Genomic DNA, 14601 nt, shown 5'->3' with positions numbered 1-14601 from the left:
AACTCGAAAAAAATTGCTTTTGATTTAATGTACTAAATTGTAAGATACATATAATGTCAATGAAATAAGTGGAAAATGGAGGTAGTGCAATAGAAAAAAATTGCAGTGGAGTGGAATTGAAAAAAGATATTTTTATCGTTAGCTTAAATATAGAAAATTGATTTTCCTAAGGCCACGTGCATTATTTCAATCGTAAAAAGATAATACATCCTCAATTTATCTAATAAACTATTCTAAGTTTGGTTACTAATTTCTAGCGTTAAAATTGCGTAAAATACATTGTCTTTGCTTTCTATCTTCCTTTTCCCTTTTTAATAGCAAACGTTTGTCCATCGGGCACAATAGTGCCCTCGCTGGTCCGCGAAGTACAGTTGACTTTGGAAGAACGTGAACGCGATGAACACGCTGCTGGACGTCCGTAAACAACCCTTTTCATTGAAATTCATGCACGACGTTCACAGAGTATTCATCGCTCGTTTTACTCTTCTGTTCTCTCTCATTTTTTCAAGCGCCACAAAAAATTTCCGCGAAGGAGAAGGGCGAATAAAAGGGGTGTAGACGAGCGGACGTTCTCCTTGTTTTTTTTCATTTTTTTCCTATTTTTTTCATATACCCGGCTACCGAACACACCGATCCCAACGGAGGAAAGTTGCTACAGCATAAAAGTTCGCCAGAAATTAAATTACCGGACATTCTGGACGCCTGATTTATTATTTTTCCCGGATAACATCTCGGCCGATGTTTGGCCGCGTCGGCTGGGAATTCAACGCCCCCTCGAGCCATCCTCTTTTTCGCGCGCGCCATCAGAAATCCAGCCAGGTGAAATACTGCCAAGGGTAGAGTGGCCGAATTAAAAATGAAATTAATTAAAAGGCTGCGAACGACGGGTATTTGTCTCCGTCCCTCGGAAATACCAGCGTGAGACGCGACGTTCTTGATTGGATGCAACGAATTCCAGGGGTATTGCGAGTACAACGGCATAGAATTTTGTCCGTTAATTCATTCGCGACAGATTAACAGCGAACGAAATTGATTTACACTCGAACTTTCGTGATATATGTACATATATATACATAAATCGGTCAATAAGAAAGTTATCTCCTCTCTCCAACTTTTATTCTAAAAGAGATATGGTGGATTGAGAGTCATTGTGGTGCATGTACGGTCGTGGACAGAAATAAATGGACAGAATAGTGGGAACAGGTATCAATGAAGTTTCGTTAAACATACAGTTACTTCGTACACAGAAATATAAATATAAATAAAAATTATTTACTAAATACTTTATAATGATCTATAAGGATATATGATAAATAAAGTTATATAACAGATCCACTCGTATTAAGTTGATTAAACTTCGTTGATACCTATTTTCATTGTCTACACATTTATTTTTGTCCGCTAGCGTATGCTTACGTATTCTTATGTGCCTAAGTATTTTACGGACGAAATATTATAGTCGATCAAAGATCAAGAACTGGCAAATTGTAACGATTAATCGTCCACTGAAACTCGTTACAGAAGAGGACTATGACGCGTTCTGTCTATCGTACATGTTCACGTACCGCGACTTTGAGAAGGGAACTTTGGGCTTGGCATGGACTGGAGATCTGAAAAATGCTGGCGGAGTTTGCGAGAAAAACGGGGTAAGTTCTGTTCCGAATGTAACGAAACTAATTCGACCGTGCCACGTCTAAAATAACATCGTTCCGCGGCGCATTCACGATACTCAGACAATTACCTCGAGAACTAACGCTATTTCGTCTTGCAGCACTACAGGGGTAGCATGAAATCGTTGAACACCGGTATAATCACCCTCCTGAACTACGGCAAACACGTACCACCGACGGTTTCTCACGTCACCCTCGCACACGAGATCGGTCACAACTTCGGATCCCCTGTAAGTTCAACGGCGCATCGAGGTTGCATGCTGTCGACGCGTACGGCGAATACATTTGAAAAGTTTCGAGGGTTGTTTCGGAGACACCACCCCGTCGAAGCAATCGTGATCTATGCTACGATTGTTCTAATGTTTCTTTTTTTTTTCCTTCTCTTATTTCTTTCCGAATCAAGGAATAGTACGAATAGTAAAATTGCATTTCTTTGATATAAAAGCAGAGGGGTAAGTTTCCATCTAAAGAAGGTGTTTGTGGAAAAAATCCTGAAGCCATATCCTGAATAATTAAGCGCTGAATTGTTTGAAAACTTGCCGTTGGAATTTTACGCGTGGAATAGTGCGGATTCAAGTTATTTCAAGAACGTTTACACACGTGTTTCTTGCTTGTGCCTATAAAATATGAAGAATTTAGAAAATTTGAGATATAAAAAATATTTAGTTGGAATAGTTAATTACATAGGAAAATTGGAGACTGAAAATTCGAAAGTTCGGAGATTGGAATATTCGAAAATTAGAAAACTTTAACATTTAGAGTCCCAACAACTTCTACATATGTACCCGCGTGTTTATTCCCCAGACTTCGTCGGAGCTTTGCTCTCGCTGGACGTTAACACGAGGAAAGAGCCATTTGATAGCCCATTACGATCGAAACTGTTTCCGCGAGAAAGGTCCAATTATTTAATTCGCGTGGCTACAGTTGCTGGGTGATTCAAAGGGTAAAGGCACGTCAACGTCGGAGTTAATTACAACTCCTTTCTCAAAGTTGGCTCCGTTCACTGTATTATACATGATGAATGATAATACAAAGTCGTTGTCTAACGTTTGATCTTTCTGTTAACGCGACAAGCACGATCCGGACGAGTGTTCGCCCGGAGGAGAAGACGGAAATTTCATAATGTTTGCCAGAGCCACCAGCGGGGACAAACGAAATAACAATCGCTTCAGTCCGTGCAGCTTGGTCTCCATAAATCCCGTTTTAAATGCCAAGGCCCGTTCGTCCAAGGGATGCTTCGCCGGTGAGTAGAGAGAAGCTTTCGGAATTTTAATTAGATTCCGAAAGGGGTCAACGTCTGGCCTGCTTCCAGTCATCACAGCCCTGACCTCCTCCGTGCCCCCCTCGATCGTCTCTGTACACGGTCGTTACCTGAATTATTTATACAATCGTTGGTAAAGCTGCTTACAGGCCCCTTTGCTAATTACTTGTTAACGTATTTCCTGTTGAATCTCTGCACCGCGATAGTGAGAGAACATTTAAACTGGAGAAACTTAAGCATTGTTTAGCTCTTGCATTTAATGTAAGAAATTGTTGCTGTTGAGAAATGTAAATTACAAAATAACAGACTTGGTGAAGGAAAATCAAACCTGGTTATTGCAGAATGCAGTTAGATACGCATTCTCCTATTCCGCATTTTCACTTTCACCTTTTCAAACGCAGCGACGCACTTATCAGTCAAAAAGACAATCAGTAAGAAAATTAAATAATCTCCAGCATATCGCAATCAACCAGTAAGAGCTGAATCAATTTTGTTTAAAATCGCGTATATCAAATATTAAAATATTTACACGATGTCAGATTCAAACAAGATTCTTTCAACATCTCAAACGTTCAAACAGATTCTCACAAGATATACACACACGGCAGATTCGAAATCACACTCAAGCATACTACATCACTTATCATTTATGACACAAAATCGCGCTGTACATAGTTTAGAAATAAGAATACTAAGGAAACGCATACATTTTGTTCACGAAACTCTCCTGTTTTTTAAGTCAAATTCAATTTCGTAATTGTGCTGCAACAATTACATGCAAGAAGACATAACGAGAGGAAAAAGAGCATGATGCTCTTTGACCTACTTATATATAATGCTAATACCATCGTACAGCAACATAAAAACGAAAAAAAAAAACAAAGAGGGAACCTATCGGTGTTGCTACGGTATATCGATCGACCCACGGTCTAACTGCAACTCAATTGCAATTCTAATAGCAGGCTCTACATGGTCCGCGTGAAACTCGTTTTGGACAACGAGCATCGACCGCGCGAACGTACTAGCAAACGTGCGACAAGTCGGCCAAACAAGAAACAAATACGATTCGTTAATTGTTCATAACATAAAGATCCGCGTGACCGTTTTAAATCGATGGAAAAACTCGTTCGAGTATTGCGAAACACAGCTACTTTTATAATACACATGAGACAGCGTGGAAACGAAGGGAAATAAAAAGTAAAATATTATCATAGCATATACAGTAGCTCACGAAAGTGTTTGAACATCTGCCATAGAACATTTTGATAAATATATTTACTCTGCATATTGTATGAAATTTTTTGAAATTTCATTAACATTGTAATGAGACAGGATCCTCGTAAAATTCAAAAATGTATATAACAGTTGCGAGATATTTATTGCAAACATACACTTAATAAAAAGTTAATATACAGCATGAGTATCAGTTTAGAACATATATGTAATTAGTGCCGTCGCTAAATTATTATTTGTGCTATTCTTTTACGATAAAGGTACTTACGGGTAGTAAGCGATTCGTTTTTTGAGAATCGAACATTAATCATATATTTGATTAATGAAATTGTAAAACTTACAAAAAACGGAGTTAATTATTTTCACTTCTTCAAAGGTTTAATGATTCAAACACTTTGTTGATTTTTATTAGGTATATGCTCGGGAACAAATATCTTGTAATTTCTATATACATTTTCAGATTGGTTTCAAATTTGACCAATTTCAGTTCAAGATCTTTTATATGACACCCATAATATATTCGCAAGAAATATTATTATAGCTAGATTATTCTCATTTCGATTCAAAACGATTTCGAATATTTTACATGTGTAAGATAGAGGTTTGATTAAGTAGAGGTTCAATTAAATCACTGACAAATTATGTTTCTGTGATTCTTCTATTTATAATAGAAAGGAAGTAACACGCGAAAAATTTAGGAAAATTCCCGCCGACTTCTGTAAAAACAGAGCTGTCCGAGCATCACTCGACGCGGCGTGCAATTGATTACATTACACAGTCACGGTCGACTTGTTGAGCTTCATTAAATCGAGGATTTCATTAAGCTCACAGCAAATCAGGCTAACATTTATTCCATCTACTTTGCCTCCACTTGCGGCTCATTCTTCGTTCGTTTAAAATCAAAACGATACGATGTTCTCTTGAAACTCTGTTAAAAAAGTTAACTGATCATTTTCTAAGTTTAATTAACAATTAAGAGAATAGATCTAATTGATCCAATTGATCTAATAATCCTACAGATATAACTGTTTCTCCTTTCTCTCTTTATCTATTAATTTTTTACATTTCGCTCAAATAAAGATTGGTGAAAAATGAGATTATAGTAGTAGCTAAAGTCTACAGTGTTAAATGATCTATTTTCAACATAGGGAAAAAACAAGGTTAGGTTTTAGGGAAAAAACAATTGACCAGAAGTCACTTAATCGATAATTGACATACTCCACAGATGATTCGTTGATCGTAACATTCATCCTAAAGGAAATTATAATTTAATCAAAGTTTGTATTTAATCAAATAGTTTACAAGTTTAATGTACAGGTGCAAAGATTGTAATTTTAAATTATAGGTGAACTTTCCATTATATTGATCATTTTTTCAAATTAGCCAGTCATTCGTTTATCTGGTCAATAGTTTGATCCTACGAGGACTAGTTAACTGAAATTTGAGAAAATGTTATGGCAAGGCATATGGAGAATCATGTTGATCGAACTGAAATGGAAAATCGATGATTCCTCAGAGCCCCAAAATGCCATCTGCGGGAACGGCGTTGTGGAGGATGGCGAAGAGTGTGATTGCGGATGGGAGGAGGACTGCAACGACCCCTGTTGCCACCCTCAACGGCTTCATCATGCCCCTCACGAGGTACCTTGTCGTCTTGCCGATGGTGCAGTATGCAGTCCCAGTCAGGTAAGTGGCAGTTTTCCTTCATTTGCTCAATGTCCAAATACGTTCGTTTCCCCAATGCATCGTGATTAAGTCTAACGTTCCTCCTACAACGTGATTTGTTCCCATTCGACGTAACATCCTTGCTTGTTGATCGTACCATAGAGAATTCTATAGAAATAACAGTATCGATCGACTACAAAATATCGGATTAATCCATTAAGAATTAAGCAGCGCACAATTTGTCATGATGTTGTAAGTACCTTAATTTCTTTTATAAAATTATAGAATCTAGGTAGAAGAAATATTAGAAATATTAGAAGAAATAGTACGAAAATATGAAGCAAATTTTGGAAATTCCTTTTCATAGCCACAATGTTAACTGACAGAATTAGCTAATGTAAATTGATCGAAAGATTAATAGGTTAAATTTTTCAGTAGTTAAATTATGGAGTAAGTTTTCATTTGGAAAATGGCCAGAATTGATTTAGAACAAGTGACAGTTAGGTTGAACGAGTGCGCAAAGTACAGGAGCAAACTTAAAGTTAAAATTGCATTTTTGAAGAGAAAGATGTCAAATTCTTGCTTACATTTGCGTTGAAATATTAAAACGCTACGGCAACGGCGGAAGCTGCGAGTTTTCTAAGGTCTCCGAGGAGAGATATTTTTACAGACGTTGCAAATACGGTCTTTTAGCAGCGAGTTCCTTTGAAAATTTCGACAGAGACTCATTTTCATTTTCTACGAAAGCTACACGCTGAATATGTTATGAATTTCTATTGAATATCTTGAAAGCGTAATGTAGGAAACGAAATGCGAACGTGCAATGCCGACTTTCCCTGTGAGACGCGAACCAGTTTTTCCAGGAGACGTTCGTCATCGATTTACTTTCATTACCTCGAAAACGAACGCTTTTATAATTTTCTACTGTTTAGCGATTGGTCAAATTCAATATACTTTAACAACTATTCTTACATAAGTTCCATTTTTCGTAACATTCGATAGTAATCGAGCGATTGGTATATTCGTAAGAGATTATGTAGAGTGTTATAAACTATGTTACACACAATTATGTGTAATATACACTCCAATCTTGCTCCAGTTTTATGTCTCCACCGGGAGGAGAAAAAACATCTAAACAACATATATCCAAGAAACAATTTTTTTGATAAAAAATATACTTTGTTTTCATATTTGTTATAGACAATGTTGATTGTTCTTTTTTTGTTGATTATTGTAATTATTTATCGCTGATAGAACAAAAATAAATCCAAAGAATTTAAACTAGATAGCTGAGGAGGCCATTTTATTGATCTGCCTCGTTCTATCCATCTCTCTTGATATTTTACTCAAAATTTTACAAAATACACATAACTTTGTATTGTAATAATTATATAAACTATTAACAATACCATTACAAACTGCATGGTTAAAAAAGTATACAAATCTATTCGAATACACCAAAATACGCGAGTAATACTTATTAAAACTACTAAGAGTTTAAGCAATTGTTGTTGCAAAACTAGCAAAGATATTTTAATCCTGTTTGAGACATCAGAAAGAGCTGATAAAGCTTCCGCTGTAAAATGCTTTCCGTTTCACTCCGGTGCGACTTTGCGTTGTTGAAATATCGTCGTATGAAGAGAATCGAATTTTTCGATGATTCTCTATTTCTGTTTCTCTCGTACGCTCGCACGTCTCACGTATCTCATTCACGAAGTAACAATTTCATGTTGGATGGTGGGTACAGTTTATCTGATTTAAATATCACAGCTGTGTCAATTTTGATACAAAATTTGATATAATATCGAAAGATCGTTTTTGTAAACTATGTTGGTCAAACATATTTTGCTCCTTTCAATGGGTACCGTAAACTGTTAAACTTTCAGAAAGTTTAACACCCTCGACTCCGATATCATCACGACTGATAAATAAGAAAAACTTCGATTTAGAAGCAACCACTTCTTCCTGACCTCTTAATTATCCACGGCGAAAGCCATCATTTTTCTCCGAGGTAACCTACATCATTTTTCCCCCTGTGTCCGACAGAAGCCTGTAATGGATGATTCTCGAAATAAAATAGAAGCTGAACGCGTTCGTTCTCAATCCTCTTACGTGTAACGTCGCTAATTAATAACGAGGCACGAGGCACGTTACGCGACAGGCTATGCGGTACGGACGTATCGATGTTTATTAATGATACACTAAAGCCGTAATTAAACGCGAAACGTGCCGTTACACGCGTCTCGTCCCCGCGCACGAACCTCCAACTCCACGTTAATCCAACCAATGCCGATCGTTTGTTCCAACGAACCGAGCAACTTGGATCCTCTATACCAGGCATGCGTTGGGTGATTAAACGGTGAGCCAACGATAATGAGTACAGGAAATCCGGCGCATTCGAAATCGAGACGGTCATAATTTATGCAACCATGAAGTTCGACGTTCCTTCGGGGGTTTCGGGCGGTCCCACGCACAAAATCGACCCTGCGGGTCGAAGCTAGCAGCGAAACACGAAGCTAGATATTGTTACTTACCCACGATCATTTTGTCAGATTTCGTGGACGAACTTCGGGATATGAAATTACGAGAGAATGCAGGAAATTAATGGGAAGTTAATGGAAGTTAATAAAATTAGGGGCCATGGATATTTGTCCACTTATAATCTATGTATATTAACATATTAAGGGTGAAACAGTGAAACGATTCGTAAAAGTTGTAGAAACTTAACATTACTGCAAGATGCAAACTAAGTAAGTTATTGTTTTATGAAGGTAAGAAAAATTATTAGAATAATCTATTATATATAGAGATGCATTACAGAACAGAAAGTAGTATAGAACAAAGGAGCATAAAGAATGTAATAATAAAAACTATTAACTATATAATATCAACAAATTTTAACGATTCAAAAACCGACGGAAATATCAAAGGACAAAGAACATAACAAAAGAAATCGACAAAGAAGTATAAAAATGTAACGATAAAAAATATAGTCAAACAGTAAGAACAAAAAATTTCAACAATCTAAATGCCATTACGTGTCTAAAAAAAATCTGTTCAACCACTTAAGACCAAAGAAAGTAACACGAGGAACAAAAGAGAAAGGAACTAGTCAAAAGATTGAGTATATATACCGACCGATAAAACCAACACAATACTAGCTGTGAATACAAGGCCATTTTCCAGGAGTACAGCGAGAACGAGCACTTTTCTAGATGACGGCGGGTCGTGTTGGAAACTACAATCTCGTACATGTACGATTCTTCGCGCTCGAAGAAACTTACTGATCACGGACGGTCATAAGAGAGAGAGCTCGCGAAGTTAGAGAAAGTAAGAGAGAAGAGAATTAGTTTCCAGGTATGTTCCAAGTCTCTGGATCTCCCCTGGTTTCCGGATATGCTCGGCGTTATTGTTGACAAGGTGCAAATACACACTGATGATGAGGTTTAATTTTCAATGTTGGTCGACCCTATCGTCCGAACGTCGTCGTAGATGACGATGATGGCGATGGCGTCACCCTGGCGAACACTAGCGCATTCACCGCCGTGCTCGTAGTATCCCGGAAAACGGGACTAATTAATCAAACTGAAATCGAGGAGGCTGCTATCGGCTAGGAAGCCTCGGCGAAACACGAATGGGAAACTCTCCGCGAACCAAAAACAATTAATCTTGTTATATTGTACGAGAGGAAACGTTTGATTCCAGAGTTAGTAGATCGTTCTTTCGAAATTTCGTGGATGAACATCGATATCGGTTCGCTTCCCTCGCTCCTCCTTTTTATTTTTTTCTTTCTTTTTTTCATCCGCTTGATGGTACTTTTTCCTTCTTTGTTTCCTCCGCGGTACGTTGCCTACGTACTAATTAATGCACGAACTTGCAAAGTCCGAAATGCTGGTAACGAGGTTTTCAATGCTGAAAAATAATTACAATGGCATTGTTCGACCGACTTGGCAATTGCCGCGTTTTATCGCCTCTTTTTCATGCCCCTCGCTACTAATTATGCGCGTAGAGACCGTGAATAGACTGTAATTTTAAAATACTTCGTTTCTGATGTATTCACCTCTGTTCCTGTTCCACTGGCTCGGCATTATGTCCCGAGAATCGACTGCGGGCCTGTCCCGTGATTCTTCCCGGACAATCGAGCGCAATTACTCGCGGATTTTTATAAGTTATAGCTACTAAAAAAGGCACTATGGCCCCTAAACTGGTGCTGCGCGGAGATTGTTTTTATCGCGATAGCATCACGCCTCGCGTTCGCGATGGTTTCTGGCGGCAGCCATAGCCTGTGATAAGCCAAAGAAACAGGACAAACCGAGAAGAACGATCGCGATCGGTGCCACCACCGAGGTGACATAGGCGTGACTGAAAAGTAAAGCGTAAACCGGTGAAAAAAAGAAATAGCAAAACATCCGTGCAAGCAACGTTCGCCGAAGTCGATGCATTAGGTGCATCACGGGAGAAAAGTGCCGGATGCAAAACACGTAGATTCGCAAAGCGTGAAGACGTAGACGAATGGACGACGTCTTTCCCCGTTCCTCGGCCAGGTTGAACGACGAGGACGATAAACAAGAGGCAAAGAGGTGGAAAAAGGATGAAGCAAGGTGCTGGAAGAACCAAGCAAACTGTGGACATTAAGCGTAAGAGCTGCGAGGTTGGCAGCAGGGGTGGAATAAGAATGGTGAAGAAAAAATTGAGAAAGATAACGAAGGAGGTGCAGGGTCGAGACTGATGAGAGAACGAGTGGAGCGGAGGGTGAGAAAAAGTGCTGGAAACGAGCTGCTAGCGAGGAAAGAAAACAGGGGACGGAACAAGAAGAAAGATAAATAGTGGAGGCAAAGGAAAACAACCAGGTACTAGAAAGATAAAGCAGAAGGAGCATGTTTGCGGGGATGGAAACACGTACAGCTCGTAAGATGGGAAGGGTACATTATTTTCGATGGCGATTCTAAAGCTCGAAATTATTAATAGCTGGATTAAGATGATCAGTGTTCGTTTTCAGATGTTTTAGACATCTTATTTCGATAAGAAAGAAAGAAGAAAATAAGCTTGCGATCTTTGTTGACCAAAATTATAGCACGATCAGGAAGGCAAAGTATTTTTAGAATATCGGAGCGATAATCGTTAGTCTCTTTAAAGTTTTTAGATAGTTTCATATTCATTTATACTCAAGTTTGAAGGCTTTAAAATTAGACCTTTAAAAAATGCTAGCGAATTCTAATAACAACAGAATAACTTATTATTTCGCAAAATATTTCGAATGTTTGTGTTCGTCCACAGACGCTTGCAAATGGTCGTCATCGTTGTATATCATAGGGAGAGACAGCGTCGTCGTTATTCTCGAGAGCACTTTAATGAATATACGATGCAAGCGTTGAATGTCGAGAAACGATCTAGCTATCTCGGGAGATTCGATCCTTCAAACGCGGGGTGGTAATGTGACTTCCTTCGGTAAAACGAATCCCCCGCGTTCTATTTTCACGAGACGGGGTTTTGCTGTTGCACACAGCCAAGCAGACACACGTGCATAGCCGCGCTTATATTTGCGTTTCAATCGTAACACCTATACGTGGTTCATTTTCCGAGAGAAGAACATCTCGCGGGATCGCTATCTCTTATCCTTAATGCCATCACAGAAAAAACGCGACACCGTCGAGAATATCGGTGAATATTCACCCCCTCGGCGATCCCTCTGTTTTGCGTCCTTCGCTCGCCAATATTCCGCATTAACTCGCGAGAACGCGAGACAGATCCTATCTTGAGCCCTTTATTCGCGAAAAATGGCAAACGCTTTTTGATTTGCTCCATATAGTTGAACATCGTGGAAAAATCTCCTCGATCGATCGAAGAGTTATTTTAAGACGAACGATATATCGATCCGTTGGGATACCAATTTTTCACGTTAAACGTTTCTTAGAAATGTACGGTGGCCTACAAAAAGTATTTGTACACCATTGTACCTATTATAGCATTTATATACTAATTGATTTAGTCGAAGTATATTAGGTTTCACATCATTTGGTAGTACTTTCATATGACTACACCAACCAAAAACAAAAGCTTTATTGGAAAATTAATGTAACTTTTTGTAGCCATTATACGTATCTGTATGACAGACTCAATTGACATTTGCTGGTTTACAAGTGGGAAATTGTTTCTAAATCTGGGGTTCTCATTTAACATCCTGTGCACAATGCGATTATTTACATGGCAAATATCAAAGGATGAGTGATTTGGTCTGGTGACCAAAATGTTTCTATACAGCTATGTCGAACCGGATGAATTCCATCAGGGATGATTCGAATAATTCTTCGCTTCGTTAGCCGCAACATTTTGCTACATCCGCAGCGGCAATTACTCGAGGACGGAGTTTCGTGATTTCCCGCCATTGTCGCACCATCCGCCTCCTTCGAGTAAGGAATTCTTGCTATTGAAGTATTGAAATTCGATAAATTGATTCGTTTCAGTCTGTGTTATTACGTCTCGGTTCGCGAAGACCAAGACTCAACGTGAACGTAAGGTTCCAGCCAAGAGGGCTGCTTGATTTTCGTTATTACACGTTCACTATACAGGTTCGTGTAGATCTGTGTATGTGTGTGTGTGTGTGTGCCAAGTAAATTCGGACTTTACGCCGCAAATAATTTTCGCTTCTAAACTACTTTTGCTTCGTAAATATTCAAACACTATGATTTAGTTTGATAAGAGTGTATGAATCAATAATGAATTATTAATTAAACATGACTACTTTAGAAGCACTATTGTTTGTACAGAACTAATAGATTACATCCAAATTAAAATTGCTGGCTGAAAGACGTTTTATTATTTAGTACCCTTAGATTGAAGTAGAATGTACGTCTTAAATCTTCATCAAATAATAAATTTATGTCCTTATCTTTACTCATGTCCCAAATCTAAACTCATATAAGATCATCATACCAATATTTTATTCACGACAGTCAATAATGAAGATTTGACAATTTCATCTCACTAATCTTCACTTTAATAAGTCGATTCGCCCGTAATTTTACAATTGAAATACGTCTCGTGTGGACTAAACAAATATCTAGATCTCTTTTTAGAATTCTGCTATACTTTCGTACTTTGAATAATTCATTCGAGAATCGTAAATAAAAAATCTCGCAGAGAATCCTTATAATACGAATAAAATGAATCATAAACGGTTTAACGCGGGTCTAAGAAAAGTTCGAAGTTAAGTCTTAATCTTTTTAAGCGAACTTTCAGAATCTCTCGTAGGAATCTTGTATCAGTATCGTCTACGAAACTTCGCCGAAGTTATGACACAGCTGATAAGACTAATTAACAGGATGTACGATTACGTAAACATGGACTGAAATAAAGGGAGGGTTGATTAAGCGATCGCCGAGTAGATTTCTCGAGCAATTTAAATTTCAAGGCTTATTCTCAATCTTCTCAAAATTGTAACCCTTATGGGAACGAGGCTCTCTCAGCGTTCGACGATACATCTTATCGCTCGTAATTAAGAATACCCGAGATAGACGCGGGTCTAAATAAAGGGCAAGACTCTTGACGTCGACCGCGCGGTCGAGGCATTAAAGCAATCCTAAATCTTCTTGGGAATTGCAGCTTCGCAGCCGTTTAGAGATAAGTCTTATCCTTCTCTGATTGAAAACGTTAATCGCCAACTTGGAATGAAGCATGCTTTCTCTTGGAGCCTGATATAAAGGCGTGATTAAACGCCGTCGACCCTTAAGGGAAATTGAAAATCTTTTCGAATCTGTAATTGGCGAATCTTCCTCGAATCTTCCGCAATCTTCCCAACATTCTCTTTTTCGTTTTCTCTTCTCCTTCGTATACTTCGCTTCACTTTGATATGCTAAATTACGTAAAGAGGAAATAAATAGGGATAGGGATAATAATAATAATAATAATAATAATAATAATAATAATAATAATAGTAACACGTGAAAACTACAGGGAACAAACATGAGAAATTAAATTTTCTACTTTTACAGGGAAGTAATTTTTAAACTCGTCGTCAGTACGAAAATTGTCTTTCTGCTTGGTCGTAAAGCTAAAAATTCACGATATATCTAAATATCATCGAAATCAGTAAGGTATAGCTATTCTAAATAATTATGTTGAATTTTTTCTATGAACAAGTGGATCCAGAAAGTGACGTGTTATTAGAAGAGACAGAGAGAGAGAGAGAGAGAGAGAGAGAGAGAGCCGCACGCAGCACCGGTTTCCGCTCGACAGTAATATTCTCATAGACTGAATGCACTTTTCCATCGGGTTATTTATTTTTTTGATATATGCACAGATCGAGAATACATCCACTTGCATCAGCATCGAATTCCTTCCGCTGCTTTCCGTGCCAATTCGTTGAACCGGAAAACGTATCAGACCGAGGAACCTTATTTTCCAAGCATCGGCTGCTGGTCCCACGGGTATCCTTCTATCAGATATTCAAACCGTGGATCGTTCTTATCTGCACGTTAAGCGAAAATCATTCGATTCGTTTAAACGTTTCCCCGTTCAGCATCCGACGAACCTCTTTCGTTCATCGATTTAATTAAACCGAAAATTGTCACGCTACGAAATTCCCCGTCTCTATTTCTCTCTTACAGTGTCTTCCGACGCGGACCAGTTCCTCGATACAAGAAGCTAACTTCACTGTAGATTGTAGCAAGAATGTTATTAGACTCGTTTATTGGAATTTCGTGAACCTTCCGCGTGAAGGGAAAGGTGTTGCTAGAATTAGAGTTCCTGCGTATTGAGTTAGAATCCTAAGTG

At 38.3% G+C, this 14601-nt stretch overlaps 1 protein-coding gene across 2 annotated transcripts in view; it reads left to right on the top strand.

Annotated features, from left to right (window-relative positions):
• The window catches only part of LOC117164369 (disintegrin and metalloproteinase domain-containing protein 10), a 159956-nt gene that overhangs the window by 134014 nt on the left and 11341 nt on the right, over nucleotides 1-14601 (top strand). For both annotated transcript variants that reach the window (XM_076623966.1, XM_033347370.2), the window contains 4 exons: nucleotides 1522-1646; nucleotides 1772-1900; nucleotides 2745-2913; nucleotides 5681-5850. In XM_076623966.1, the coding sequence (XP_076480081.1) occupies nucleotides 1522-1646; nucleotides 1772-1900; nucleotides 2745-2913; nucleotides 5681-5850 (593 nt within the window). The remainder of the gene's footprint in view (nucleotides 1-1521; nucleotides 1647-1771; nucleotides 1901-2744; nucleotides 2914-5680; nucleotides 5851-14601) is intronic.

Source organism: Bombus vancouverensis, chromosome 13 (genome assembly GCF_051014615.1).
Source record: "Bombus vancouverensis nearcticus chromosome 13, iyBomVanc1_principal, whole genome shotgun sequence".
NCBI lineage: Eukaryota > Metazoa > Arthropoda > Insecta > Hymenoptera > Apidae > Bombus > Bombus vancouverensis.
The sequence above is the reverse complement of the archived record's forward strand: the minus strand, read 5'-3'. Positions and strand labels throughout refer to the sequence as shown.